Genomic DNA, 22,306 nt, shown 5'->3' with positions numbered 1-22,306 from the left:
TAAGCGATAAAAAGCTTCTTCAGACCGCGGAATCTAATGGACTCTTTTGTTCCTCGAATGTCTCTCAAATGAGAGCTGTCCGCCAGTCGAATCCAAACCTGAAATAGTGAAAATCTAACACCAGGGAGCCATCTAAGCGGCGCCATCGTGGTAAATACGCGCTCCACCAGGAAACGGCAATATTTTTGGGCTCGCTGTAATATCTGGCAGCGCGGTCGTCGCTCGAACTCCGTCTTCGTTTAGTGAAACCGGGTCGTATCCATTTGCAAATTGAACTTCCACGTCCTACGAATCGTTTCGCGCGAATAAAGCACACACGCTCGCCGAACTCTCTCTCCCTCCCTCCCTCCCCGCCACCCCCATCCACGGTCCTATATATAACCAACGCGCAACCTCGATGTTTTCCCGCCGGCTGTCACGCAATAGATCTTTGTTCCCGTTTCAACGCCGCCCGCTGACGCGATGGATGTACGGATTTTAAAATAATGCCTATCGATCCCTGCCTGGCGAACGTATTTCTTGTTTCTCGACGGATAATGCCAATTTTGAGGGGGATCTCTGACCGCCAGGGGCGATAGCCGACCTGAAATGTTTCATACGATCATCAATTTGTCTGCTACCGTACCTCTTGGTTGATAACCGCGCAGTCCGAGCAGACCGTGAAAGATTTTCATGTATTTTTAACCCGTTCACTGCCAATTACGAGACGTCGTCTCGTTGTTCGAATTGATTGCAGTTACTTAAGGGATAAGTTTACATTCTTTTGAGTCACGAATTATTACAAAAAAAAGATCGTACGTTTTCTTTTTGAAACGTCAAATTTAATATCACCTGTTTGTTATCCAAATAATAACCTGGATTACACGTCTGTATTAAATTTTGGTGCTCGAGACCAAAACGCTTCAAAGGGTAGAGCCGGTTATGCGAGTCAAAAGTGCCCTTAGACTGATTTAAGCCGAAAAAGATTGATCTATGCCAAATTTCAAGTCTGTATCTTGACTGGTGGGGGAGTAAACAGGAAAAAAATAAAAATCACGCTTTCGAGCACAATATCTCTCGTCCTATTGCAGGGAAAATTTTGAAAAACATCAGAGATATTTCAGTTACCGAGTTACGTGTTTCAGAATTTTTTCCGATTTTTCACATCGAAATCCAAATTGTAAAAACAATGAACTTTTCTAGAGAAAACTAACGAAATATTGCAAAAATGAAGTCAGTCAAATGTTACACATATCTACAAAATATTTTGATACTCAATGTATGTTCTGTTACGTATATACATATGTTCCATATACCATGCATGCGTCATTGTAACATACTGTATGTACATACGGGTGACAGAAAGTGTATATGCGAATGTAACTGGGTTAATGAACGTTCCCTGTGTACGCACGTGCACGTGGGATGTAGATGATTTGCATAATCTATGTCTGTATATTCTGCTATATTCGTAATATGTACATAATATGTGCACGTCTATGTACAGTAGAAATTAATTTACATACGTGTTACGCGTAGACTGTATATGCACACAAGTACAGAGTTTAATCCATTTTAATTTGTTGTTTTTATTTCCTGAATGATTCCATCATTTAGATATCTTCGCAATTAAATATATCTTCAAAATATGTTTTTTCAAGTGCTTTTAACGTAACTTTCAAGTCATTTTAATGTACATTAACTAATATACATTTCACGTACAGCGTGGTACATGCAAGACGTATATGTCTAAAGAAAAATACATTTTTTGAATTTGAATTTTACTGCGGTGCGATTGTCGGAGACGGTAGAGTTTGAACGAGTCGGTGACACGTGTGATAGAAAATAAATATCGGATTGGAAAAAAGGAATTGACAGATTAAACGTCGTTTCGTTGTTTATATAGGTAAGAGCGGTGTAAATATTGTAATTAAATAGTGTAAAATAAAGAAACAAATATCTTTGTTTACAGAGCAACGAGAATATATTCATTTGAAAGCAAAGCATAAACCATGTACTTTCAATACATACATTCTCGACGTATGCGCACTTCAAATACAAGAGTAAATATACATATTATATGCACGAACAATATCTACGAATAAGATACACTGCGCAACAAAATTATTCGTAACAATTCTGCCATTTTTAAAATGCCTATAGCTTCGTCAATTTTCTCGTATCGAGACAATTTTTTTTATAACTTTATATTATAATTTTGTATTACATTCGCGACACGCAGAAAAAATCCACATAAATGTATAGAATGTTGAATATTATCAATTTAAAACAATTACTTGTTTGTCTAGATATTTATCGCCATGATTCTTTGTTTAAGGCTCCACTGTCCAACTTTCAGCCATACTACGCTTTGCCTATGGTTTAACACCTCTGAATGCGAAATAAACGTAATCCTCGAATGCCCTGAATGGCCATGGGACCAATTCTTAATGTTCTCTTCGAAAAGCGTGTTTGTTACGAGACCCACGTGACTTACCTCTCCCAGGAGAGCCTCCGTGGAATTTCATCGCTCGGAGTGTAGCTCGGCCTCTGGTTCAAGAGCCTCGCCAGCCTGGTCAACGGTTGAGAACCGCCGATGCTGGAAGTGCTCAGTCTGCCGCTTCTTGTCGAGTGTTCCTTCGAGGATTCTCTGCTTGCTGGTCCAGAGTCCGAGACGCGACGTTCTTGGAAAAAAAAGCGTGGAAGAAACAGATGAGGAAAAACGGACACCAAAGTACGAGCCAGAGCTCTCCTTCAATTTCGAAGGTCGTGTCGGGTCAAATCGATCTCTCTCGTAGTCCACGTGTAAGATTTGTTCGATTTGAGATCTACTGCAGAGCTTGTTAAAATAGATGAATTTTCAGATTTGTTAGTTTTCGTTGATATATATGGAAACTATTTTCAGAAAAGAATTTTTATTTTCGCAACTGTTAAACGTACCGAATATGATTTCTTTTTTTTGTTTCAATCGTAGAGGACTGTCCCTTTAAATGAATTTTTTGTTTTATTCGTTAAATTATTTTTGCGATACAAGAGTATTAAGATATCGAGGAATACTTCCAAATATTTGTATTGAAATTATTAATGTCTTTGTATTTTGTAAATGACTTTGGAAACAGCAACGCGTATGACTTAAAAAGCCTATTTTTCATGAACCGTGAGATACTTCAATTTGAACAAAATTCCTGACATCGAAGTATTTACAAATAAATCATGTAATGAAGGTTTTAATCTACGTAAAAATATCTATAATCTAGTAACTATATCGAATCTTTAAGCAAACGACTTTTCCGCTTATAGTATTAGAGAAATACAAATAGAAAGTGGAAGTAGTATAGATCGTTCACGGCCAGACACGGATAAAGTGATCAGACTCCGTTACAAGAGTACGGGAAATGGTTTTCGATTACTCGCATTATTGCAATCGTTATTTCTACTACATTATTACTCTTACTCACTTTTTCGAGAACTAATACACAAGATAATAGAAATAAATATTTTTCTTATTTTTTGAGCTTTTGTTTGATTTAAAACTGTTTATTTAGACTATAGTAAGCGTACAATGCAGTTTCGCAGTGGTTTTTTTAATATTTATTCCGTAATATTACATCGGACAAATTTTAGGTGACACCTTGTGTAAAATATGACACAATGCAAATACGAAAATTGCCTGAGCGTACCGTAAAAGCTTAAATTTTGTTATGTTAATCTTCGAGAGCTTAAAAATGGATGATAATCCCAAATATAATGTTTATTAATAGATTAATAAATATATTAGGCGTTAGCAAGACATAACCAAATAAATTTGAAAGAAACAAAACTAATCTAATATTTATTAGTTATAATTTAAATTCAATATAAAAAAAAATATAAGATACAAGAAAATAAAATATTATTTATAATTTTAACCTAGCACACAAATGAAATTCTATACGAACTTGGAAAGTTTAATAATATTTGGTACTAATTTCGAAAAGTATAATATTAAGTCACCTTGTTCACAAAGGTTTAGGCGATTTTTTCATTAGTCAGTATTGAAGGTAACAACACCGAAACTCCTTTCAACTAAATCTGAAGGTAAAAAAAAATTAATTTTTCGTCCGTAGCTTCTGAAATATAATATTAAATAATATATTCTTGATTCGCCAACATCAAATAATTATCATTCCTCAAAATTACATATTCAGATTATCGCCCACTCGATTGCGTCAACCGCCTAAGGTGAGAAACAATGTTCTAGGTAAACGTCTTTCTCATCTATGGTATAATGCACTGGCCTTCTTCCCTAAAGGGAATATTTAAAGAGGAAGACTCACGTTTACGTAGCGAATGTGGTCTCGAGGATCCAGGACCACGAGTCGATTCGTTGACTTACCGGACAAACCTCCTACGTCTTACCTATCGTGTCATCGGTGAAGGATATCCTCGGTGCGAGCAGCTTGGTACAATGAGGAACTGTACTCCCACGCTTCCCGGAGGCTGCGCTTTCTGCGGCGGATGGATCGGATAGACCCACCGACGCTGCTGCAACCATCCAACGAATAACGTGCAGTTTCAGAGAAAATATCGTACGACGAAGAACATAAAATAACAAATTACACTCGACGCTTGTGAATTGCGAAACCATTAAAATTCATTAAAATTCATTAAAATTCAACATCTGTCTCGTGTCGTTCCCTCGATTGTGGTGATTCACGAATTTCGATCACGACGGAAAGTAAATTCGGTTGCTGGTAAAGAGTTTTTCAATAAGAATGTTGAAAATTAAATAAAACAACAATCAGATTCGTAAAGAAACGCCTCATATTCAGTATCTTGAACCAGGCTCTCCTCTTAATAGTGGATAAGAGTTATTATTTAAAGGATATAAAAACTGAAGGATCACTTGGTTTGTAAATACTTTCTTTAGCAGCATAAAGACTCTTTTTATGAACTATTATACTAACCATTGTAACGAGCATCGATTTGTGCTTGAAGGATATTCAAACCAGGTGCAACTATGGCTGGCAGAGTCCTTGAGCGTAAGAGAGGCGCAGGACGTCCGCCAGGACCTCGAGCTGATCTTGCTTCCGGTTTGCATTCTACCGTGGGGTTACTGAAACACATAAACATGAACAATGTGTTATTATTGTTGTGAGATTATTACGAATCTCCTGAAATACATCACTGGACATTTTCATTCGACCTCGGTCGAATAAATGAATTCATATCTGTGATTAACAAAAATAGTATTTCTTTATTTATTCTACATGTTTTAGTGGAATAATTAACAACAAACTGTAACTTGCGAAACAGTACAGTTAAAATTTTGTAATGGTTTCTCCATAAACAAAAATTCTTTTTTTGGTTATTCAAAAATTTAGTATATCAAAATATTTCTTCCACCAATATTACAAAAATATTTTCATTACCTTGTATATGAAAATAAATTAGTGTTAATACAACCATGTAATAATTTGACCGTGAGTTTTATGCATTAGCGAATGCAAACACAAGTAGAATGAATGAGTAATAATCAGACACATAGAACAAGTTATAGTCGAAGTTTTGTATCGGTCGTAGTTTTTTCTTTACTTTATCAAAAATGGAAAACCTTAGGATTCTGTAAATTTTAACTTTGTTACTAGAGATGATGCTATTAAGAACATTAAAGAACTACGAATCTACTGTGTCACAAATTGGTTGGACCTTTAGAACGAACCACTGTCACGTGATCAGTGTTACAGGACCCCGTCTACTAACAGGAACTTCATCTGCTCGTCGAGCACTTTGTCTCCCGAGCAGAGCAACGACTTCCTTTTATCTTCCTTCGATAATTACAGCGGTGTGTAGAAAAGTAAAGACTGGCCTCACAACCCGCAGGATTCTTTCACCGTCTCGATTGGATAAAGCATCGTTAACGTTTTGAGTTAGGTCTTCCTACTTCTAAAGAAAAAGGTTACTTACCTATTTTCTTTATAATTAACAGACACGAACAAATAGCAGGATCGAGGAAATTGTTGGAGTTTGAAGTGAAGTTTCTGTCAATTACGAAAAATATTTCTCCATACTTTAAACCAGTGTTTAATATTTAAACATTGTTACCTTTTTTGTGTAATACCCCATCTAAGATTTTCTAAAATGCTTATACTCCCTCCCTCCAATATAATTTTGAATATTTAGAAATGGAAATGATCACTGAAGAAACTTTAATGATAGCTTTTAGGAAGAATGAAGTGAAAGAATAGATCGAATGTCTTGAATAGAGAAAGGAGTCTGGAAGTGAACGATTTTCGGATATGTTGTGTGGAAACGGAAAATGAAAAAATTAAGAAAGCGAACGGCAAGGATGTGGCAAGTACGAGCGCGTTGACGCCATAGTCGTATATAGTATAATTTTCCTATTCGCTTAAAGGATACTTTTTACTCTGTATTAACACGTTGATCGCTACGTCACCCATATATGGGTGACAGTTCTTTTCACTGAAGAGCTCAAAAAATTAATTCCAAAAGTTAAGTGTCAAAGAAAATGAATTTTAATGAAATTCGTGAATTTCGATAACGACACGAAAATAAATACCGCAATAAATGTTTGATTATGTAGTTTCCAGTAGTCTGTAAACAAAATTTAAACACAGTAGAAATTTTCAAGAGTATTAGTCTGACAATCAACGTGTTAAAGACTACGCCATAAAACGAGAACTATGGACCATATTTCATACACACGTTGATAGAAACAAACTGTGATTGGATATGATTGCTTCTTTCAGAGAGGATCCTTATCGACTTTATGAAGATCAACTCGTTGCATCAATTTTGAATGAGGCGGCGCTTCTCGTTCGGAAAAGAAACTTTACGTCGGCTCACGAGTTCCTCCACATGGGGAAACTAGAAGATTTACGTGAAGTTCGTGACACGTGTAGAATCCTTTCGCATAATTCATCTTGCACACCAAGAAATCAAATGTCGCATGAAATATTCATCTCCGTAGATTGCGAATCCAGGGAAGGCAGTGAGATATAAAAGTATGTATAAATCAGAAATGAATAGCGCAAGGTGGGACAGAATTCTTGGTATATCAGAGGCGGGGATGGTGGGGGGATTCTTATCGTAAAATAAATCGAAAATGTGGAACGTAATTTTTCCACGCGAGCCTTGATTTTCGAAGAAAGTGAGTCTTTGAATATTCTTGGGCCACGGTCCGCATCTGAATATGTCTTGGCGACTTTGTCCGACTATTAATGATACTTTCTACTTATATTGTTATTTGTAACCATTCATATAAAGCTGTGTTTACTGTTAAATGTTCACACAATAATAACAATGACCATTGCAAACTTAGTTATTAATGATACGCTATACAAGCATAAGCATAATCGTTACAAGTAGAATAAGCGAGTAGTGGTCAGACACGTTGGCCAAGTTATATGTAATCGCAAACGAGACTCAAACATATATTTAAATTTAATTTTATCGAAAGCGAATGATAACACCAAAGATTTTATTCTTTACTTTAACTTCCTTTCACACAAAAAATGACATCTTCCCATTTACAATCAGTCGTAAAAGTCCTATTCTCACCGAGTAAGTCTATTAAAGAAATTTGTCTAAATTAAACGAGAGGTTTGATAATTTCAAATCAATTTTTCGATATAAATATATATATGTGTAAAGGTTATTTACACACATAGACATAGAGAGTACAAATACTCATGGGACTGACTGTATATCATGAATTCGTTAACCATTATTTCAATAAAAACTGTCTGCTCTTCCATTATTTATTTTTTTTTCAATATTTTATTGACGATTCATGTCACAAGCAACCTTCGTACGAATAGCAGCAAACATTGCCACAAGTAGAATAACCGAACAATGGTCAGACACGTTGTCACCAAGTTACATTAAATCACACACAAGCCCCGAAAGTTTCTAACCTCGATTCTCTCGAAAACGAAGACTCGCGCCTCGCGCCTCTATTGTACATTTTCGATTAATTTTTTCACAAAGAATCACCCACTGTCTGCAACAACTATATTTCTCCGAGATTCGAATAAAGGACGCTTCGCAAAGAAATTGAAGGCGCTGCTTCCGTAGGTCGAGCGGAAAATCCATCTACGAAACGAGGTTCGAACGTGGGACCGTATCGACTGAAATGTCGCTTCCTCGAACACGGGAAATTGACATGAAAGAGTATCGTACGCTATACTTCGGCACGAGAAATCCCACGGAACCAGAAACAATCGCAATAGAACAGCGCCGTACCTTTGAAAATTAGTGAAGAGGAAGACAAGTATTGCTAGGGGCTCTGTTTGTTGTTTCTGAAGGTGTGGGTGACGAAAGCAGCTGGAAACCTTCACGTGAAAGACGTACGAGTATCCCAGGAGTAGTATCGATCCGAAAAACTTGTTCGAGGATTAAAACTGCACCCGGTACGACGATCGTTCGTCTTACCGAAGGGACAGGATTTCCTTCGGACGGCGGCGATTCAACGTGATAACTCTTGATCGAATTTTCTGCTAGCCCGCGACACTCGCGGCTAACTTGGAATTGTTTAATGGACAGAAAATCCGCCTCGCGAGACTCTGACCTTTGAACTTAGCAAACTTTGCCGGAAAGGCTTTTGGATTCTCCTCGAGGAATGTATTTTCCGACTGCCAGACTGAAACAGATGATCTTGTTTAGCAAACGTTAGACACGTTGTCCCTGGCAATGCATTCACGTTTCGTCATACGGATCAATATGGCCGCCAACCTTTTATTATCAAGGGTCAGATTCGATAAACAGTATTCGAAGTTCGATGGTTAATGGTATTTTTGGTTTACTAATGAAAATTACGTTATTTGTGAAAGTGTGGTAGAAATTACGAGGATAACTTAATCCTCTATGAAACTGGGAAACTTTTACGTCAAGTGTTAATAATTATATTGTATATTATATATTGTATATATACTATAATATAAATATAATATTGTATATATATATTGTATATTTATATTGTCGTTTTACCAAATAATTCTAGTACTTTCACAAGATCACGTATACGTCTTAATTACCTACATAATGTCTCTAATAACCAATAACAATGTTAACACGGTCGCTGTGAAAATAATCTTGAAAATTTCCGCTAGGATTAAATATTATTTAGACTATTCTCGTAGTATTTATATTTGTAACTTCATCAACATTCATGAATTTCATTTAATTTCCTTTGAAGCTTAACTTTCAGAATATTAATATTTTCAATTCCTCAATGTGTATGTAAATGTTGAAAAAGTTTCTACTATGTAACAGCATTTATGACATTAATATTTAAAAAAATTGTTTGTCCTTATTTGTTAGCTTCTGCCCTCTTTTAAATTTCACAAAGAAATTGTTAGGAAATTTTGAAATTCTATGAAGTTATTATATTATATGGAACTTAATGTTATTAAAGTTTGGAAACAAACGAACAAAGTTAAAATTGTATCTTGGGTTGGGCTTACAACGAAATCAGTAAGCTTCGTAAAATTATCTTCACATACGAGACATCGGTACCATTAAAGTTATAAACCAAACAAAGATTTTTGTGTTTTTGATCGCTAGCCTCTGTTCTATTTTACATTAGTAAGAGAGACTTATTAGAACATTATGAAACTTTGTAAAATTGGTGAAAAATATATGACTACTAAATATTTTTCGTTAGAAGTTATCACGATTAAAAATAAAAATATTTAAAACGTTCACGAATAATCTTACGACAGATTTGCAGCAACGTTGCCACGATTCCTTTATGTCGATTTCTATTCAAGACCATCGGAAATGTCAAAGGAACAGCTGCGAAGCTTGAAAAATTCGCCTCGTTTCCTCGTAATTCATGAAACCGTTCTCGCACCAAGGTCGTTTCTTTCTTGGAAACGTATCAGCCCCGAAATTCGGCCAAATTGAAACAATAAACGTCAGGAAAGAGAGAAGCGGAGCGAAGAAGTGAAAGAACAGTGTACACTAGGAGTCGTGTATGTTTCGTTCCGCATTCATTTCGTGGGGTGGTCTTCCGCATCGACGCGTTTCGATTCAACCCCTATTATTCCGCTTCGGATCTCATCGCTTTAACGTTGTCGTTGAAACTCGGACAACGAGTCCCAGAGACCAAAGCAACCGGCCATTGTTCCTAAGCGAGGGAATTCCTCTTGGACGAGGGAACATCGGCGGGTGTACCAGCTGCCAAAGAACCCTGAAATTGCTGGGGAACGTTCTCCTAATCGCTGCTGTCGTCGAGCAAGCTCGGTATTCCTTTAACGAGGACCCACTGCAACATTTAATCCTCTAACAAGCTTTATTTTACTCGTCGAGAATCTACGAGAATTCACCAGACTCAAAAAAAGTGACTTAACAATACAAACTTAAGGATGAAGATTTCCGACAATGCATGAAGTTAATAAAGATAAGATTAGAGTTGACTTTATTATATTTTAATGTTTCGTCTACAGCGCGATTATAACGCGCGAAACTGCGGGTTTCTAAGTCTCTCTAGTTAACCCTTTGACTGCGAAGGGCGTATATACACGACCCTGAGAAATTTGCTCGGAGAAATGTTTGTATTCATGGAATCAATTTTTAAAAAATATCAGCTTATAGGGGATGATGAGGCCAAACTTTTTTACATTTACAGTTTATTCAGAGGGCGCTTAGTTTTGAAAATGAAAATTCAAAAGTTCGAAGTTCGTTGGAAAAATTAAATTACAGGACAAAAGATCTTCAATGTTTCCAATTGTTATCTCTGAAGCTAAACGTCGTATGAATTGTACGTATAAAACAGTTTCATTTTGTCATTCTCTATAAAGTGATATTTTTTTTTAATTCGATTTTTTCGCTGTTGTTTTGTGTTTTCTTTAAGGAAGTAGCAACGCGATCAGACTATTAAGAGATTTCTGGACAAAGGTCTTTTAAGTTTTTAATTTTTATTTTTCACATTAACCGTCCAATGAGTAAACTGTGCATACAACAAAGTTCCGTCTTATCATCCCCCGTAAGGTGGTATTTTTGTTAAATTCGATTATTCGACTGTTACACAGAAATCATAAGAATAAAAATCATAGTTAATCGTATGTCGGTGCATTCAATCCGTTCCTTTAAAGTCTCAAACCGTGCGTCAGTACACACATTCTAACAATATCACACGCTGAATCCGAGTTTTTAATCAAATTTTTACGATAACATGTACATGTCCGTGAACATTTTGGACGGTCCGTATTTGAGACCGAGCACGTAGGCATCACAGTGAGAAACGGATAAACGAATTTCCACGTTGGAAAAATCCGAGAAAAATCGGGAATAGCGTAGAAATTATTATATGGCTAACAGGGAATATTGGAACGTCGCTTTCGTTTTTCTAACCGAGTTAATAGAAAAAATTGAGTCAGAGCGACATGATTGATCCTAATTAACGTATGGAAGTCGAACGGAAAATCCACGCGATGGTTCGTTGATCAATGTCGTGATTCGATAATTCGTCACTTTAATTTAACTTCACCGAAAGCGCCTCCGGATGCGTTTGAAATGAATTTTTACTAAGTCCCACGAGGTTGAAGGGGACTTACAAAGGCCAACGGGGCGTTTGTTTGCCGCTTCCTCTCATTAAAATGTCGCGAGGGTTGCTCGAATAACGACTACTAATGACGCAATTAGACTACGAAATTCATGTTAATTACATCTGATAACGGGGAAAAACGTGAATTTTCTGCCGCACGCTGCTTGGAGAATATCTCTCGAATTAATTAGTCAAAGGAAGGCGGACATTCATCTATTCGAAAGCGCATGGTTAAAAACAAATTTGTCCTGATATTTTCAATCGATGTTGAATACTAATTGCCTCAGAAAGTAAGATATACAGAGTCTACTCCGTTAAGTTATGCCATCATTCTTTATGTATTTCCGGTAGTGCAATTAAAAAATGTTTTAAAAAAAAGTTTATCACTTCTTGGTGAGCTACATGTTCGCATATTTTTAAATCCGAGAAAATGCTTTTAACGTAAAAATATAAAGGTCACCTTGGCTTTTTCAAATGGCACAATTCTATCATAAACAGTAGCAGAGGGGCTTTAAGGATTTTGTTTTTTAATAACAATAATTTCGCGTAAGATAAAAAAGGGATATATTCCATAAAATTTGTATTTTAGTAAAAAAACGAAATTTTGAGACCATTTTGAAAAACTCTACGTGTTCCATAAGGATCCGTGTTAAAATTACAAAATTTTGCTATCGTTTTTCATAAAACCAGGGTGGTCAATTTAAACTGAAATGAGCTCATACGATTTATATTTAATCAAAGAACAATTAAGTGAAGTTTTTGTTAAAATTCTTCGTTAAATAAATTCACGAAACGACTACCTTAAGAGCTAAACTGAAAGTTTGAAGTTGCTTTGAGATGGTTGAACAAATAGTTAAGTCCGCGTAATTTTCACGTACAAAAGTAAAAATAATTCCCCAGTTAAAGTTTCTAGAAAACGAAATTTCAAAGCATCGCTACTTTTCTGCGCCGCTACGTCAGTATAGTCGCTTGAGGAATTTTAAATAGGGATTGCAGCATGGAATTACAAGACAACAGAGGCCTCTTCTCTTCCCGTTCTCGTGACAGAGTGCACCGGCAATTGAATCTTTTTTCCCCTGCATAGAATCCTTCGAGGAATCTTCCTCGTCAAAGCGCGGCCATAGCGCCTCTGAAGTTTCACTTCGTTCATTACTTCCTCGTTAGGGTGGGCTTGATCTAATTCTAGGAATTTCTCGAGCACGGTTCTTCTCGATTCTCCGCGTCGTTTTAGCTATCGAAAGGTCACCATTGTCGAATCAAGAGCAGTGGAATGCCATCGTCGAGCGACGTCGCGACGCCAGAATTGCGGCAGGCTTCCCTCGGATATTATTCGGGGAGAACACCATTACCTTCCGAAAAAATGCTGACGTTTGGGAATTTTTTCCCAATTCCCCGCCATTGAATGTCTAATACAAATGCCTCGTACGTGTATTAAAGTTGCGTAAGCTTTTCAAAAGTTATCATCAAATTGGTAAAACTTTCGATACATCCTCTGTCCTACAACTAACCGGAATGGCATTAAAAATAACAAACTAATTAGTAATTGAAAGTTTATTCGCGATAACTGTTTGAATTATGTCTGAAATTCATTTCACGCGAAATTGCATTCGATCAAAATGCACTGCTCCGAAATACGAACGAGAGATTTCTATTTCCGGCGATTCCTGTCAAAGTCACTGGTTAATAATGTTCTACAGCTGATCGCATTTAATGGCATAATTGAGAAGTCAAGCGCGATGGCATCTCGTTCGCCGCTATTGCCTAAATTATGTCGCATAAATCGATAGAGCTGAGTCGTGCAATTTCTTAAAATGTAAGACATTCTCGACAGACCTCGACGCTGCGCTGATTAACCATCTTCGACCCAGATTAAACATTTCGAAAGACGAATAAAAGAATTACAACATTAAATTACATTTTAATAGAAACAGCTTACCCAAATAACTGGTAGATTGAATAAACATCGCAAATCTAAGATGTTATATATATATGTAGAGTTACTATTCTTTGTTTATTGTTCAAGCAAAATTCTGCTTGTCTCATTAAGGCTCAAGACGCATTTATAAATGCTGTCATAAAAGATAATTTTGAAAATAGTCGAGGCTATTCTCGAAATTTTAATGGACTATTAAAAGCCGAGAGCTCGAGAACCACCGAGCGATTAAAGCGTAGTTTCTACTTTGGACACGACCAGTCAGTGATTGGCAATTTTATTAGAATTGTTTACGAGCCTGCGTTAAAACTTTATCGCGTCGAATAAAGAGGTGTCGTTTCGCTGTGTCGCATTTTCACCATAAATTTCAGAAATCTAAGACATTTATTATCCGATACGAGGATGTCTGCGACGTATCACCGCGACAGGAGTTCCTCTATGAATTCCATCGTGTGTTTTTGCGTGTTCTATGGTATGCCAAAGCTTGTGCGAAATTGCAGTTCGATACGTTCCTATCGTTTTTGCGAGAAATCGATAGCTTTATCGCAACGTCTTCAAAGCTACTCAACATCGTTCGAGTGTGAATTGCTGCTCGAGCTGATATTTTATCTTCAATCGTTTGTTACTCGAAATCACTTCCTTTTCAATTCTAAGCGTTAAAAAATAATGTAGTGTTGATTTATCAATTTACAGAAGATTTGTGATTGCATTTACGTTATTATTTTTATTATTTCATTTCTCTGTACTTTTATATTGAAAGCAAATATTTCTTCTGAGACAATTATTTGTGGATTTAATCCAAGGAAATTTAGGTAATTAATTAATTTAGATTAGATATTGATATTAAACGATTTATATATTTTGTTTTATTATTTATTATTTTCATATAAAGCCATGTTACACGAACAATATTTATTTAAAAAATACGCGGTGTCACAAATCTGTATTATTCTTCTTGTAGACTGTAAATATTGCTGAAGAGGGTGTTAAAAAGAAATCAAAAAATTAAATTCCAAGTTGACATGATTCTCGTGTTATAATCGGTTGAAAATCGGTTGAAAACTCCTACATTTATGACGTTTTGAAGAAAGTGTCTTAATTTCTGATAATAGTTAAATTAATTATTAACAAGACTTATAATTTAAACAATGATGGGGAATATGATTTTGCTGTGATATTAATGTTTCACGAATTATTTTCTCGATGGATTCAACGAGCCTTCGAATTGAGCGTTACGCGGTTTTTGTTCGCCCTTCCCCTTCTCTACTTCGACAGGCACATGCGAGCCGCGACCCTCGACCGACAGGTATACGAGGGGTGAGAGCTCATTCTTCGACGATCCTTCGATCGGTATGGATCTCGCGATCGCGCGTCCGCGTCTCGCGTCCCTCCTATTTTTGCGTAGTGTAGTTTCCCTTAGTTATCGTAGCTTGGTATTGCTTGTGGGTAGCTTAGTTTGGTTTGGTTAGTTTTAAGGCATGCGTGTACGAGCGTCTGTCCTCTGGCAAATAATTATTAATCATTTGTTCAATTCTTTTGTTTGTTCGTAGGTCCATATTGGGCTCGCAACTTCGTTCTCCACTTCGGTCACTATTACTTCATGTGATAAGTGAAGTGACCAACTGTGTAACTGGACAGAAAGGTCGGTTGCCGTCCTCCTGGTGGATCTGTATTCAAGAGGAGGACAATCGGCTCCTCCGGATCGGTTCTCTGCTCCCTGTATCCCTTCTGGTGTAGTCCAGGCTCCCGGCGTAGTGCAGTAAGTCCAAAGCGCAGTGAGACGGGTACAAGTCGGGTCCTATCGTGGCTCCCAGATGGGTGCAGGGTGTGGAGGACTGGTTCGGAGGCGTCGGTCGTCTTCCTCTCGAGTCCAGATCCAACAGGAGGAAACGGAACTGACTCAGTAAATCCAGTTTCATGGTCGCGTCGTGTCGCGATTTCCATTTAGCTTCCATTTAGTTCAAATAATAATTATTTGGCAGAGTCAGACTTGGACTTTGGAAATCGAAGGGAATTTTCTTTTCCTTTGATTTTCATCGTTTCGTACTTAGTATTAAGCTCGTCGACTCTATTTAGGGTATGCATCTATGTATGTATACTCTATGTAGAGGGAGATCGAAGGAAGTTTGATTCCTTCTATCTCCGGGTCTCCAGTCGCAGCAACCTCCACGTGGTGAGACCTGGTAATCGGTATTACTCGCGACAAAGAATCATTTATTGATCCTTCGTCGCGAGTGATAGCGAGCTAATGGCTGCGAACTAGTAAAGTGTAAAGTGTAAAGTGTACAGTGTACAGTGTAAAGAGTCAAGTCTAAAGTCTAAAGTGTAAAGTGAAATTAGATTTAGATTAGCAAGGACAACACCAAGGAGCCGAGCGTACTAGGGGTTCGTAAAGGAACAAAGTATCCGGTATATAATTAGTTTTCGGAAAAAATCATTTGTATAAATTACGTATTAACATTAATATACTGCAAAACGTTAGTCAATTTTCACGACAAGTTGTGTATTTAAACAACAGATCAAACTACGACGTTCGTATTTTCTGAACTTACATTTTGTGCGAAATGTAATCCCTAAACCCGTTTAATATAAAAACTGGAAGACTCATATATCGTTCCTAATAATACTAGGTATCGGTATTCAATTCTTCAGTAATATATTCCGAGAATGTTTCCAAGAATGTTGATTTGCTGTTTTTGGAAGAATATCCCAAAAATAAAGATAAGCGACGGTAAAAGGAACGTTTATATATTATATTAACAGTGTATAGCAAAGTCAATAATATTTGTATGTCAAACATAATTACCAGGTGTATTCAATGTTGTAAACATCAATAAACTATCATTTTCGGTCAAGAATAAAATCGAATGTATGCTAAAATGTATCTAAAATGCATTATAACAATAATCGTCAAATACGTTACACGTATAATACGTAAAATACATATATAAAATACAATATATACGTAAAATACAACGCGTCTGACAGTATTGCAGTGTGTGAATATCTCCGCGACAGATTGTAGCTACGGAGAAACAAATGAGGTATTCGTCCGTAATACAGAAAATTAATAAACGATTTTGAGCGCTATTCGTGTTAACTTTTTTCGCGGATGAAAAAATCCATCGGTATTCTCCACAGGCATATTCAACGTCACATTATATTCCCCGTTACAGACTTTTAAATTGCGATCCATTCAAATCACCGAATAAAGAGCTCGTCGCGAGTTTTTCGTCCGTGCATTCGCATTGTTATCGATCCCGGCTGTGCTCGATTCCTCGCCACCACCAAACCGCAGCTTTTCGAGCCAGTCCGAGTTTGTGATGCAGCAAATTATCGAGCACCGAGAACTATCTTCAACGGGTTTTCATCGTTTCTCGTCTCGACGCGCCGGAAAATGCGCTTCCAGAGCACCGATCTTTTCGCGCGGTCAAACTGGGTCACGGTTCCTTCACTTTGTTCTTGCATCGATTTCGCTGTCGCGTTTGCGAAGACTGCGAATTTGCCACTTGTGTATGAATCTACCAGGAATCAAACTGATCGACTGCGCTTTTCGTACATTTTTCAATGTTAACTGACACCTTATTGTAAGAAGGAACGTTCGAATATTTTTCATCGTCGATTTTCTTTATTGACGTTTCACGGGCATAAGAATTTTGTCGGGATTTCAAATACGCTATCGGTCATTATTTTCAATACACCGCTTATTTTATTTAATTTTTGTTGCGAAAATTTAAGTCTAAATAAAGCTGTGATAAAGGGACATCTTATTTACATGCGCATAAAGTTTAAAACTGATATCTTTAATAGTTTTCGAGATATTTGTTACGTCATCCCGTAAGATCATGTTTTGAGATAATTATGTCTCAAGAGACAGCGATACGTACACGTATCACGAGGCCTCACAAGTCTCACCATTTCCCTTCTCTCGAACACTATGTCGATAATGTTAAAAAAGTGGCGGTGACTTGGTACATCGATATTCGACATCCTGTGTTCGACGTTCGACATTTATTCATGAACGGTCGAACCATACATCACAAATCTTATACTGTCGAAACGAGACAGACAGTCAATCGAGTATTCCATCAGTCAGGAGTAGAGGCTAATATATTCGTTAACATCATTTTAGACTCCATTTTGTAATTACGTCATTTGTTCGTTTGCATACATTTTGACTTTATCAATTCGGAAGTAAGTGCAATTACGGTTCCGAGACATCTGTTGTCACCCGCGACGATCTTATGCTATAATTTCTAACCGGGATTTACGAACCCAGAGAGGAATTTAATCCACGTGATTCCACTTAAAGATTTAAATTGTTTTTTTTTTTCGTGAATCTAGCGTCGCGTAGGTGAGGCCGAACTTATCAGTGGAATAATCGAAACATACCTGTCATATGCAGGCTAATGTGGTCGGGCTAAATAATTGCGGCGCGTCAGTGATTAACCGCAACGATCCCAGATAACGAATGGATCGTTCGGTTGTCTTTCAGACGCGATCAATAATCTTACCGACTGTATAAATAGCAACTATTGATTTCTTGGACTGCTGATGGACTCTTCTGTCACTATGTCAATATTTCAGAACTCCGCGAAAATAAGCGGTTTCCTAAAAACCGGATGTCGTAAATAATTCGAACGAGACTGTTCGCTGGGAGTAAACGGATCTGTTTTTATTACCGGATCCCAGACGTTAAACGTTTATCGACCGTTAAACAGTTATTCTCGTCGCTTTCGATTCGATATCTGCGAAAACAAAAGAGTAATTTGCAATAGCAGTAAATAAAAGTGTTGCTCTTAAAGTTTGGAAAGAATGAATAAAGATGTAAGTTTTGTTGATATTTGAAGTTGTCGTTTGCAAAGAGTATAATTATCATTAATAGTAAAAGCAGAAGAAAAAAGTAGTTTAAAAATGTTAGAAAACGTTAGAAAACAGAGAATATAGAAAATAACGATTATAATCTATTATAAAATTATAATCTGTTTATTCATTGTTATTTTTCATCTATACATTTTGTATTACATTATTCATACGTTCTCTGTTTTTTTTTTAATACTTAACAGGATATTCTTAACCCTGTGCATTTTTAATTCATTATCTGATATAACGTATTATCATTGATTTAGATATGATTGGACACTACTCATGAGAAAAGAATGATTATAAACGGAATTTTATAAACGAAATATATAGAAAATCTAATGAAAACTGATCAGCACACAGTGTAACATAAAATTAAAATAAAAATAAGTCTTTTCATAAAAGGCTAATGCATTCAAAGTTCGTAATGTTAACAACAATGTAATAATCTACCTATTTTTGATTTGTGGAGAACGAAATTTATAACTATTTTAAAAATATATTAAAAAATTAAAGCTAACGTTAGACATCATTTTGTTTCAAGAATTCCAAGTATTTTAAAACACGATTTCAAACGGATGAAATTCGAAAATTTCAAATTCATGACCTGTAAAAGAGGCTGATACACAACGACCATTATCGCTCTCCGAAAATTCGCGTCAATCAAATTCTCAGTAATTTGAAACGTTTATGCTGGAAATTTCATCCGGAAACCATCGCGTAGCGAACCCGAGTAACGCGAACGAAAATTCGCAAGACGGTTTCTGGCTAATTAACAAGCATATCGTTTTTCATTCGAGCACATGCAAATGTGCCCCAATTGAAGGCACTGTGGAACGAAGAATGCGCTCTGACCTCGTTTTCGGGTATCTTCGGCTCCATCTCGGTGAAAATAATCGATCATCGTCGTTGAACGATCAACCGCGAAACGTGAAACTCGCCAAATCCAGACAATCGTTTGAAATCCTGTTATTCTCGCGCCAGAGGGATTTCGGGTTGTCAAAAAAGAAAAAAAAAAAACTCGGGTTTCGATTTTACACGATCCACGGGGAAATAGGATGCGAGGGAGATCCATTGAACAAACAAATAAGCTGGAGATCTTTTGAACCTTTGTCTGCGAGCGCGTTAGCGTTTCGATTCAATCGTTGTTCTTTTTAACCGACTTCGAAAAGGAGGAGGTTACTCAATTCAACATGTATATATATATATATATATATATATTTTTTTTAATATCTGTTCACCGATTACGCCGAGATGGCTTGACCAATCGGAATGAATCCTGTTGCATCTTGTAGAGCATGCCCCCCCCCCCCCCCGGTGGTCCCATTATCACGACTTTTTGCGATTTGTCATTTTTTACCCGTTTTTTTGCCAAAAAACCGTAATTTTTATTATGTATATTCGCCGGTTACGCCGATATGGCTTGGCCAATCAGATTGAAACTTCTTGCATCTGGAAGAGCATTTGCCATTTGGTCCTATAACAAAACATTTGTCCTTGTCTTATTTTTTACCACTTTATATCACTTTTTATCTCAAAAAGAGTACTATTTCACGTATGTTTGGCCTGAAACCGATGAAATCGATGAAACCCCTTACATTTTGCTGCCGGAGGGGTTTTCGCAATGATCACAGATGCAAAAATTTATGAATTTCTGTATTGTTTAGAACTATTGTTATCGCAAAATTCCTATTACATGATGTAACTCGGTGAGGAAATTATCGAGCGCGATGGAACCTTCCGCATTTCATAATAGATGAATTCGTGATGTTCTCATTTGCAAAAATTTATAGACACTTTCATTGTTTAAAATCATTGTTGGTGCAAAATTGCTATGCTTTGGTGTAGCTCGACAAGGAATTTACCAAACGCAATTAATCCTTTCACATGTATTTGCACATGTATTCCTGATAATCCCATTTGCAATTATATAGGGTGTCCAAAAAATGTTGGATGTCCTTGAATAGGGTGTTTCCGGGAGGGGGGGGGGTGATTTGAATTGATTTCGGAATCCGCGACGGTTAGGAAGAAGGAAAAGAGAAGAGGAGCCCATGGGCGTCATCATTGGCGCAATCTGGAATCGGCATAATATACTCTGCTGGGAAATTGGGTCGATGAAAAAGTCGATCCATAGGTTCCTACCTTTCCTTCTGCAAATGGATCACTTCCTGTTGACGAATTTCTGTCTGCTATGTAGGAAACGACTAGAGGGATTCGACCTTCCAAAAAAAAGACATATAACACTGGGTCCCTGCAAGAAGACGCCAAGGTGAGACACCTTAAAACTACTTTTGTAATTAAATGAAAAAAAAAATGGAAGGTCCAGCAATTTCATAGATTGGTGATTCATCCCTCAGTCGCGGAAAGATGACGTTCTGAAAGATAACCTATCAGACCTACCGAAGATCGCAAAGTATCTGGCGGATTGTTTCACAAAAATTGTAGCGGTAAGAGCCGATAATGTAGATTACTCTGCCGGTAATGCAGATTGCGCTGTCGGTAATGTAAAGTGCTTGGTCGATAATGCAGATCACTCTGTCGGTAATGTAAATTACACTGTCGATAATGCAGATTACTCTCTCGAGAATGCAGATTATTCTGTCGGTAATGCAGATTGCTTAGTCGGAAATGCAGATTACTTGGTCGGTAATACAGATTGCTCGACCGATAATGCAGATTACTCCGTCGGTAAGTCGATTTCTCTGTCGGTAATTCAGATTTTTCGGTTGGTAATGTAAAGTGCTCGGGCGATAATGTAGATTACTCTGCCGGTAATACAGTTTAATCGGTCGATAATGCAGGTTACTTTGCCGGTAATGTAGATTGCTCTGCCGGTAATGTAGATTGCTTAGTCGGAAATGCAGATTACTTGGTCGGTAATACAGAGTGCTCAGTCGGTAATACAGATTGCTCGACCGATAATGCAGATTACTCCGTCGGTATGTCAGATTTCTCTGTCGGTAATTCAGATTTTTCTGTCGGTAATGTAAAGTGCTCAGGCGATAATGTAGATTACTATGCCGGTAATACAGTTTAATCGGTCGATAATGCAGGTTACTTTGCCGGTAATGTAGATTGCTCTGCCGGTAATGCAAACTACTCTGTCGGCAATGTAAAGTGCTTGGTCGATAATGTGGATTACTCTGTCGGTAATGTAAATTGCTCTGTCGGTAATGTAAAGTGCTTGGTCGATAATGTAGATTACTCTGTCGATAATGCAGATTGCTCTGCCGGTTATGTAAAGTGCTTGGTCGATAATGCAGATCACTCTGTTGATAATGCAGCTTACTCTGTCGGTAATGTGGATTTCTCTGTCAGCAATGTAAAAAGTGCTCGGCCGATAATGCAAATTACTCTGTCGGTAATGTAGAATGCTCTGTCGGTAGTGTAGATTGCTTTGCACTTTCTGTTGACGAACTTTTGTCTGTTATGTAGAAAAGAACTAGAGGGATTCGACCTTCTAAAAGAAAGACATATAACACTGGGTCCCTGCAAGAAGACACCAAGGTGAGACACCTTGGAACGATTTTAGTATTTAAATGAAAAACAATGAAGGTCTAGCAATTTCATAGATGGGTAACTCATCCTTCCGTCGCGGAAGGATAACTTTCTGAAAGATAACCTATCAGACCTACCGAAGATCGCAAAGCATCTGGCGGATTGTTTCACAAACATTGTAGCGGTAAGAGCCGAAAATGTAGATTACTCTGCTGGTAATGCAGATTGCTCTGTCGGTAATGTAGATTTCTCTGTCGGTAATGTAGATTGCTATGTTGGCAATGTAGACTTCTCTGCTGGTAATGTAGATTTCTCTATCGGTAATGTAGACTTCTCTGTCGATAATGTAGACTTCTCTGTCGGTAATGCAGATTGCTCTGTCGGTAATGCAGACTTCTCTGTCGGTAATGTAGATTGCTCTGTCGGTAATGTAGATTTCTCTGTCGGTAATGTAGATTTCTCTGTCGGTAATATAGATTGCTCTG

The 22,306-nt window shown here is 37.2% G+C and overlaps 1 protein-coding gene across 3 annotated transcripts in view; it reads right to left on the bottom strand.

Moving 5' to 3' along the window:
- LOC128891842 (ankyrin repeat and fibronectin type-III domain-containing protein 1) overlaps window positions 1-22,306 on the bottom strand; it is a 201,110-nt gene that overhangs the window by 96,060 nt on the left and 82,744 nt on the right. For all 3 annotated transcript variants that reach the window (XM_054151698.1, XM_054151697.1, XM_054151699.1), the window contains 3 exons: window positions 4,926-5,074; window positions 4,378-4,503; window positions 2,477-2,663 (listed from right to left, as the gene is read on the bottom strand). In XM_054151698.1, the coding sequence (XP_054007673.1) occupies window positions 2,477-2,663; window positions 4,378-4,503; window positions 4,926-5,074 (462 nt within the window). The remainder of the gene's footprint in view (window positions 1-2,476; window positions 2,664-4,377; window positions 4,504-4,925; window positions 5,075-22,306) is intronic.

This window comes from Hylaeus anthracinus, unplaced genomic scaffold, assembly GCF_026225885.1.
Source record: "Hylaeus anthracinus isolate JK02 unplaced genomic scaffold, UHH_iyHylAnth1.0_haploid 12002, whole genome shotgun sequence".
Taxonomy (NCBI): Eukaryota; Metazoa; Arthropoda; class Insecta; order Hymenoptera; family Colletidae; genus Hylaeus; species Hylaeus anthracinus.
This window is presented reverse-complemented; position numbering and strand designations above follow the sequence as displayed.